The sequence below is a fragment of the Doryrhamphus excisus genome, linkage group LG8 (genome assembly GCF_037039965.1).
Source record: "Doryrhamphus excisus strain RoL-2023G ecotype Guam linkage group LG8, RoL_Dexc_Guam_v1.1, whole genome shotgun sequence".
NCBI classification, from domain to species: domain Eukaryota; kingdom Metazoa; phylum Chordata; class Actinopteri; order Syngnathiformes; family Syngnathidae; genus Doryrhamphus; species Doryrhamphus excisus.
The window spans coordinates 1,895,861-1,905,803 of record NC_136364.1 but is presented as its reverse complement, the minus strand read 5'-3'; the positions used below and the strand labels follow the sequence as shown (position 1 = coordinate 1,905,803).

General features: G+C 45.1%; 1 protein-coding gene across 3 annotated transcripts in view; it reads left to right on the top strand.

The window, feature by feature from the left end:
* Positions 1-4,600: 4,600 nt before the first annotated feature.
* LOC131134954 (alpha-2-macroglobulin-like protein 1) overlaps positions 4,601-9,943 on the top strand; it is a 33,074-nt gene continuing 27,731 nt past the window's right edge. For all 3 annotated transcript variants that reach the window (XM_058080698.2, XM_058080697.2, XM_058080695.2), the window contains exons 1-3: positions 4,601-4,827; positions 5,177-5,360; positions 6,688-6,844. In XM_058080698.2, the coding sequence (XP_057936681.2) occupies positions 4,751-4,827; positions 5,177-5,360; positions 6,688-6,844 (418 nt within the window). In that variant the 5' untranslated portion in view covers positions 4,601-4,750. The remainder of the gene's footprint in view (positions 4,828-5,176; positions 5,361-6,687; positions 6,845-9,943) is intronic.

Sequence of the window (9,943 nt, the reverse complement as noted above, 5' to 3'; positions counted from 1 at the left end):
CATGCAAGCTTCGTATGAAGGTTGCAAGGACAACGTCCATCTCTTTCTCTCTCGTCTTCCCTCTCTGCCACCATTTCTTTCCTCCCCTTCCCTCCTCCATCACTACCGAAACACCACCTACATCACGTCCTTGATGCTAGTGCTAAAATTCAGGCGGTCATACATTTTTTTTTTCTCTTCCATGCCCCTGTCATGTTCGTGAGGACAATCGGAATATGATTTACACGTATTGCCAATAGAAATGGAATCTACTGTTGAAGTCGGAGTTGAGATCATGGGAATGAAATGCTGTCATCGTGAGGAGAAGGGACGCTCGTGTGGGGATGTATTTTCTTGGTGAACTGTAGAATCTCATCCCAAACACTAGCCCGACCCGACTCCCGAACATGTCCAGACGGTGCCCTGAAACACTGGCAAAACATGAACATGCAAACTCTACTCTTACAGAGCATGAATGGAAGCAAGCAGGGTTAGTGTCACTATGCTATCGGCTCGATCTGCACATTTATAATTCGTCCACTTGCACCATGGATATTGTAAAAAGTATGAAAAAAATTATGTTGTAATTTCTTAAGCTTTATTGCACATACACATTAGAAATGTTGTTGTCTGAGGTTTGAGGTTGTCTGTAACTGCTGTAGAATAGATGGATGGATTGTGTAGATTACGCACGTGTAGTACAGTCGGCTTGCCTAACAGACACAGACACGTTGGATGCAGACACGTTCTGCACATGCGTAGAACCGATTGTGTTTCCTGTACGGATGGTTTATTGACAGATTAGTTTAGCATGCTAGCGTGACTGTGCATGTGCTACTCAGGTTCTATTGCGTTTAACATTGGGTAAAGTGTTGTACCATGCAAGTTCTGAGTGAAATAAAGATTAACCATGAACAGGCAACACACACTTGGAAAGTGCAAAAGGTTTGGAGCTAGTAAGGCTAGTAATGTTAGCGGGAGCAGAAGGGTTTGTTGTTTGCTTGTTGCCTTGCCTGTGTTTGCACCTCGCCCCTGCTTCTGCATGTTGGCCTCACATAGCTTACCCCAACATAATGTTGGTACTCCAATTCATACTGGCTGACATAAAAACAAACAGTTGCATGCTGTTGGTCAATATTAGCACAGGAAGGGTGCAATGACACATCATCTGTACGGGGTCCAGAGGGCACCCCAGGGCAGACCTGCCCTGCTGACCTGTCAGTACAATGTACCAGGATTGTGTGTGTGTCTTCCCTAGTGTTGTCTAGTGTCCCTAGTGAAGTCCACCACCGGCTCCTTAGTCTTGTTGACCAGGAGTAGGCTCTGCTTGCACTTGTCCTCAAAGTCCAAGGTCAGTCCTCAGAGGTCACTGTAGTGATCCTCCTTGAAGATGCTGTTATTGTTGTCATTTCCTGTTTCTGTCAATGTTTGGAAAGCAGGGAACAGCAGATTGCTGTGGCTCTAGCATGGATGCCATCACCATTGTCACCTGCTTTACTGATCTTTCATTCATTCATTCATTCATTCATTTTGTACCGCTTTTCCTCACAAGGGTCGCGGGGGGTGCTGGCGCCTATCCCAGCTGTCTTCGAGCGAAAGGCGGGGTGGCCAGCCAATCACAAGGCACATATAGACAAACAACCATTCACACTCACATTCATATCTATGGACAATTCGGAGTGGCCAATTAACCTAGCATGTTTTTGGAATGTGGCAGGAAACCGGAAAACCCACGCATGCACGGGGAGAACATGCAAACTCCATACAGAGTGATGGGTACTGGGGGTTGAGTATCCTGCCCCAGGGTACTTCCACCGAGGATCCAACCCACAACCTTCAAGTTGGGAGATGACCACTGTACCGTAAAACGGGGACCGCAGAGTAATAAGGGACAATTATTTGGAAATTTTTTTTGAACGAGTTGTTCAAGAAAGTATGATTCTTTGAAAAAAAAACACAACACAAAGCAGCTTCCTGTTAAACATGAAAAGGCAGAATTACATTTAAAGCATTTTCCCGAAAATTGTCCCTTATTACCTTATAACCCCGTTTTACGGTACCACCTGAGCCATGCCAATATGGACTAAAACTCATATCCCCATATATTTAGGTTGAATATCCATAAGTATAACCTTTTAAGTATCTCTTTCCACACAGTGAGTTTAGACAAAGTCTAATATGCGTGCAAAGAAAAATAAATATATAGACAGTGTAATAATTACTTCCAGACCTCCACCTGTGGTTAGGGCGACTTGTTTATTAATCACACAGCGTTCTTCCATCACATGTTCTGACACCCTGACAAGTACAGCCAGTGATGGAGACCCAAAGAGGCTTGAGTGTAAGAAGTAGTCATATATTGAAGATGAAAAAACATTGACTTTTGACATCCTGCTCTGTAAACCAGGGCCAGGTCCCTGTTGTCCATATCAGAAAATATTAATTCATTCATTAATTTTCTACCGCTTATTACTTACCGTCCAGCCATTGGGGCAGATAGATTGTTGATCTAAATGCCCTTACATGCTAAACAGATTTGCTCTGTGTCAGGAAAGGTGCAAGCTGCAACTTCCCTGTACTAAGAAATTTTATTTGCCGTTATTTGATGTTTTTGTTATGTGAATTTGGAGCCGGACCAGAGCAAGAAACACAGACAAGAAGAAGAGAAACTGGGGTGGCGGGGGGGGGCATCAATTAAATGTCAATGATAGCTAAGGGTCATAATAGAGATGATATCAGTGAAATGCAACAGTTCAACTTACCAGTAGCAATACTAACAATAAAGACATGAACCGTGATAGTAAACATAATTACAGCCATACAGTTACAGTAATTACAATCTCACTGCTTGACATCATTATTACTGTAATAATAGCATACCAATAGCATATAGACACCAGGGATAAGATTGTGTAGAGAAGCACTCATGTGCTGTGAATGTCCATATGGAGGTGTGTACTTCTGTGTGCATATTCATATATGTGTGCGTAAGTGTGCGTATGCATGAATGCGAGTGTGTGAATGAGTAATTGTCACTGAGAATGACAAAAGGAGAGAGACTGCCTTCTACCACCCAGTAAACCCCGCCCTGCACAGCCAGGCCAAGCCCCCACCGCCAGAGAACCACCGGCCCTGTGGGTGCGGGCAAAGCCAGGGCCGACTCCCCAAGACCCGTCCCCGAAGCATCCCCCCAAAGAGACCAGCAAGGGGCCATGGAGGAGCAATCCCAACCGGCAACAGGGCGCCAGCAATCCGGAGGAGAATCACACCCCCGAGACCGGCGGGAGACCATACCCCACTAGGGCAGAAGGGCATCGATGGCCACACACCTGCGGGCACAAGGGCGCCGCCGCCCCCTCCCTCCCCAGGAAGCAGAACCCGGCCCGCCCCAGGTAACCTCAGGCCCAACCACCGACGCAGGACAGCCCCGGCTGGGACAGAAGAGGCCCGGACCCACTGCCCCATGGAGGACCGGGCGGCAGAGATGGAACGCCTAGCACTAGACCCCCGCAGAGCCCACCCCCCGTATATCTATATAGCTATACATACATACACACACACACACACATATATACATATAATCATAATAAAACTAATAAGTATTTAAAACAATAAGTACATAAAAATAGCTCAGACACACGCGCACACCCCATCCACTCAATACACATACACCGTGGACTTCCTCGGATGGGGCGTCCTGGGCGCTATAGGGCAGGGGACCCGGGGGTCCCAGACCCACAACCAGGCCCTGAGCCTAAGGAGACACGGACCGCCAAGGGATGGCACCCCAGACCCCCCTCGACCACGGCATCGGGGCTACAGCAGTGAGCTCCAAGCCACGGGGAGGCCAAGCACCAGAGCCAAGGAGTCACCAACGGACCTCACCATCCACCGGGAGGCCCGACCCCCCCTGACTCCAGAACTAGCAGCGCACCACCCATGTTCTGGAGAACCATCCCCAACGCGCCCTAAAACAAGACCGGGGGCGGGCAAAGACAAGGAAAGCCATGCAGCAGAGCATAGAGACCAGTGGCAGCAGACACCCAAACGCCCGGGAGAGCATCGTCCCCCCCAGCAGCCCGACTCCGAGGCACTTTCCCCCCACCACCACATGTCACCCAGGCCCCCGTCCCCACGAGCGAGGTCAGGCCCCATCCCAACACACAGCCCGATCCCCCCAGCAGCCACCACAGCGCAGCAATCCCAAGCCACCACCACAGACACAGACTGGGACTGCATGGCGGTGCAGCCCTGTCCCAGGTACCTTTCACTTTTGAACCCCAAAACCATTTCAACCTTTGATGTTGGCTCCTCCTGAACCAGAATTCACCTAGGGAACTGGAGCTGGGTTTGGACCGTCGTGAGACAGGTTAGTTTTACTACTGATGATGTGTTGTTGCAACTTTGAACTCGGGTCTACTAGCTATGAGGCCTGTTTTCTAACCACTCGGGAGCCGTGCAGCCCATTATTTAATTACTTTTTATGAAAAAAACATATTTGGTTTGGGTTTTTGTCTGATCTTTTGAGTAACAACATCAAGAAAATAATATAATCAGTCCATTTTATTTCATACAATTGAGTGCAAAATCAAAACAAAACACAGAAGACATCTTAGTATCAACTTCCGTCGGTATCAACAGTATAGATATTTGGATCGACCCATTCGGACCACCAAGTTCCGCCTCCAAGAACTTTTCTTTTTTTTGAAAGTCCGGTTGATGACCATCGAGGCTGATCCAGCTGACTCACTTGATTGTTTGAGCAGTAAACATGACACTTGTACTCGTACTGCTCCTACTTTCATGTACTTTACTTCAAAGTACCTCATCCACTCTTCACAATGACACGTAAGTACCAGCAATGGTCAGTTTATCTTTCATATCATCGACACGTTGGTTTAGGTGTGTTACAAGGTTGCTGTGTTGCAAAATAATGTCCGTAAAGTGTTTTTTTTTTTTTAGCACTGCGCAGATAAATACAGTGTATCAATGCTCCACACTTTACTACAGAAAGGAGCCTGATATTAGCAGTGCTACTGGTACATGAAGCAAAGGCAATTATGTGGCCTTTGTTGGTACAGTTGTGAGTACGTATGGTATAAATAAAGTAAGCTGACAAGTGTTGTTGATGAATGGGTGCCATCTTTGGTCACACTGATATTTCAGAGTCATGTAAGGTGTCTTTTTGTCCATGCAGGGTCTTTGCGGTGACTGTGAGCTCTCAGTTGAGAGGAGGGACACGGGAGACCCTGTGTGTCCTGGTCCACGCCCCCACAGAAGATGTGTCCATCACCGCTGACCTGCTCATAGACTCTGGCAACAACATGACCATCATGGAGGACAATGTCAAACGCCACTTCTACCAGTGTTTGCCCTTCCAGGTGTGTGTGGTCCATCTATCCTTGTACTGTAGCTGTTTACGGAAAACATATGGCTTTGATTTCCAAGTATTTAAATCTGGACAGGTGTGTCCTATTACATCACTAACGAGAGAGGCAAGATATCTTATCTCTTCTCACAAACAATATTACTGATAACTTTTTATATATTTAGAAATGAAGTGTAATTCGTGCACATCTGGAGGTCAGAAGGATGGAACAAATTAGGATGTGACCAAGTGTACCTGTTTATGTCCTAATCAAATATGACAATGCTACTACTGCATCACGAGGGAGCCAGCTGGCATGGCCCCAGCAAGGTGTACTGTATTCGGGTACACGCTCCGAGCAGCTGGTGTGACACCACAGAGGTCTCTGTCAAACCTTTTGCATGTTTCAAATGCCGTGGTGCTGATGTTTGAGGTGGCCGATAAGGTTTTTTGTGTGTTTGATGTGTTTTTTCCACTCACATCGTGGATCATTTGGTCCAACTAGAACGTGGAATGTCTTCCTCGGAAAATTAATGTTTGTTTACAAGTGAGCTCAGAGGAAGTTGCACACAGGCAGTAGAAAAAAGGAGTTATTGATTTGCGTACCTACACAGATTGCAGCATTTTTTGAAATGATTGGTTATTGTGCACGGTGAGGTACACTACCAGATGCAAACAAGAAGATTGGGGAGGACAGGCTGGGATTTGCCAAAAACTACACAAGCCTCCAAAATTCATAGACAAAACGTTGATTGGCTAGTGTGTTCCAATCCCTCCAATTCCTATTCCAAGAAGCCACTGAATATTTCTATACACAGTATTTACAGTATGTGTCTATGTAGCTACGTTAGCATGTGTTGGCACCGTGGATGAGACGGTGGGCCAGCAAGGTTGTTTGGCAAATCTTGTGTGACAGCACAATGAGCTGTTCCAGTTACGCAACCCCGAGGTCGTGCTTCTGATTGATGTGAAATGACCTTCTGAACGACCCCAATCACGTCTCTGCTGAAAGCGTGGAGTTTGACTGCAGGCGCGCTCTGGCATTTATCCACCTTCAGCTCAACAAAGACGTTCTGTTGGGAGGCCTGCAATCTATGTACCTACATTCCTCTGGAAGACATTCCCGACCCTGCACGCTAACTCCAACACACACAACCACAAAACATTCTAGAGAAATGTTGCATTCAGTGTCCCTCTTACGTAATAGCATGTGAAAACACACACGGTGCTGTAGTGGAGCCTGCCAAGTGGTCTGCTGCTGAAAGTATGTACTTAGAGAAGTGAACATCATCCTGAAATAGAAAATATGACACAATATGTGTGCTTGTGTTCGCTGGCAGGTCCCGGCAGTGCAGGGCAGCACTGTAGCAACTGTAAATGTCACTCTTAAAGGGGACAGCGCCTCTATGAACAAGCAGACCAAGGTCCTGATTCTCCCTCCTGCTTTCATCCATATCATCCAGACTGATAAACCCGTCTACAAACCTGGACAGACTGGTAACTATCTTCTGCTAGAATATCTGAATATTGCCGACATGTCATGCCGAACCTCCAAAGTCAAGCACAATCCACTCTCTTATGACTGGAGTCAATCAATCATAAACCATCATTAATCTTATCTGTTATACTTGTAGAAACGCTAGCATAATAATAGTCAACTTAAAACATGTAGTTAGTCCCTAGAGACCCAGACATCTGGCGTAAAATGATGTTTTTTTTGTTTGTTTAAATTCTGCTCATGTGGAGCGAGAATGTTCACAAACAGAAAAGGAGCAAACAAAACCCGAGGAGAAAACGCCGAACAGAAGGTGACCTTGGCAAAAACAGAAGATGAAACGGAAAAGGTCTCATCCAAAAGGGCAGCTGGGACGCAACAATGAGGCACACAAGATAAGAATAAGAAAAACATGCTGCAGTCGGACCAGGACCGCTTGCCAATGGTGAAAACATGTCAGAATATCTAAAAATGTCTCTCTTTGACATGTGGTTGACGCCAAAATAGAACATCTAGTTACAGTGGTGTGAAAAAGTTTTTCCCATGTTTGCCACACTTAAATGTTTCACATCATCAAATGTGAATAACGTAAATATTGTCAATGACAACACAACTCAACACAAAATGCAGTTTTTAAATTGTACTTTTTATTATTAAGGGAGAACAAAAATCCAAACCTACATCACCCTGTATGAAAAAGTGAACACTTAACTGAGATGAAAGAAAAGCTTTGGGACTCAAGCAAGCCACAGGGAGAGTCATTATCCACAAATGGGGAAAACATAGAACAGCAGTGAACCATGGCCGGCCAACCAAAAGGACTCCAAGATTGACTCTAATAGTGCCCTGGCCAAACGCCAAGCCCAATACCACTGCTGAACAAAAAGTACATAAGGGCTGCTCTCCATCTTGATGATCCCAAGACCTTTGGAAAAATACTGTGTAGTCTGACCAGACGAAAGTTGAACTGTTTGGAAGGTGTGTGTCCCATTTCATCTGGTATTTCAAGTAACGAACATCATAACCACAGTAAAATATGGTGGTGGTAGTGTGATGGTCTGTTGCTGCTTCAGGACCAGGAAAACTTGCTGTGACAAATTGAACCATGGATTCTGCTGAAGGAGAATGTTCTGCCATTTGTTGGTGACCTCCAGCTGAAACCAACATGGGTTATGCAGCAGGACAATGATCCAAAACACACCAGCAAGTCCACCTCTGAATGGCTGAAGAAAAACCAAATGAAGACTTTGGAGTGGCCTAGTCCAAGTCCTGACCTGAATCCTATTGAGATGCTGTGGCATGACCTTAAAAAGGCTTGATGCCTGAAAAGCCTCCAATGTGGCTGAATGACAACAATTCTGCAAAGATGAGACTCATTGCAAGTTATCACAAACACTTGATTGCAGTTGTTGCTGCTAAGGCGGGGGCCAACTACTCATTATCTTTAGGGGCCATCACTTTCTCACACAGGGACATGGAACTTTGGATCTTTTTCTCTCTTAATAATAAAGGGTTTCATGTAAAAAGTGCATGAAGTGTAGAGTTGTGTTGTCATTGACTAATATTTACATTTGGTTGATGAGCTGAAACATTTAAGAGACAACCACTCTTTCTTTATGTAATAGATACAGCGTGTAGATGGTAAATAAAATTGAGATTAATTTGACTATTGCACAAAAATAAATATAAATCAGCCGGCATAATGGTCGGTAATTACACAGTAGTGTGATACCAAACGGCAAACAAATGTGTTTTAAACAGAACAGGACACATCTTTTTATCCTTGCCTTTTCCTTGGGGCTTCACATCAGCCACCTGCTGTACACAACTGTTCAAAGGAACAGATCCAGTTCCTTCCAATCTCATTTCAGGGCATGGTTTGGGTTTTGTTCTGTGCAATACAGAAGCCTTTGCTTCTCAATCCCATCCAAATGTTGTGTGTCTGACATTATATATGTATAGGCAGTCTGTGTGTGTCACTATACTGTCCACACCGACAGCGTTCTGACGACGTTTCATCGTCTTCCACACCACTTTGTGTCTTTGTACTTGTAGTAGCAACTGACTACACTGGTGCTTGCATCACACCCTGCAGAAAAATAAATGGCAAGAATGGCATTCATATACCAGCACGGTATTCATGTAAAGGTTATTGAAAATAACGAGGCAAAACAAGGATTTCTTCAAGAAAATCCATCCTTGGAGCCCTTTCTACATAGCACTGCTTAGCAGTTAGCATTATGGCCGAATCTCAACCAAAAATAACTTCAAAAATACTTGTCAACCCACTTAGCCATTCTATATGTAAAGGAGCAGTGACCCTACTCTGAGCTCTTCTTGGATATCTGAATAAGCTCCTCACCCGCTCTCTTAGGACATGTGCAGCCACCTTTCAGAGGAAATTCATTCATATGCAATCATGTCCACTACCTAAAGCTCAGACCCTGGGTGAGGGTCGGAAAGTATAGCGACTGGTGTGCCTTCTGGCCCAGCTTAATAAATAATGAATCACACTCAAGCAGCTAGATTCACCTCTCATGACGCCCTTGACACACCCACATTTTACCATGAATGGTCCATGCCAAGTACCTCATGGATGCTGCCAGCCTTGGTTGCATTTCACTGGCTTCTTCTGATTCATGGCTGCTGAGAAGCCTAAGACAAAGAAGCGGAACTTCACTGAAACTGAGGAGGCAATCTTAGTTGGAGAGCTGGAGTCCATAAAAACATCATATCTGGAGGACATAGCAGTGGCATAACAAGACCAAGATTAGCGAGTCTGCTGTCAACAGCATCAGTGAGCAGGGCGCGCCGTCGTAGAACTAAAAAAATAGTGGTCGGGTGTCAAGGCACATTGCACACATTTTTGTGAGCACAGCTGGGATAGGCTCCAGCACACCCATGACCCTCAAGGATAAGCGGTATAGATAATTAATTAATGAATGTTTGTACATTTTTAGATGAATATAAGCTCAGCAAAATCAGTTTCATTTAAAGGTGGAAACAATGACTCCAAAGCAGATTAATTGCTGTAATTCAAGACAGATACAGTAAAGTCTTGTTATATCGATATCGGTTAAAACGAATTACTACTTATTACG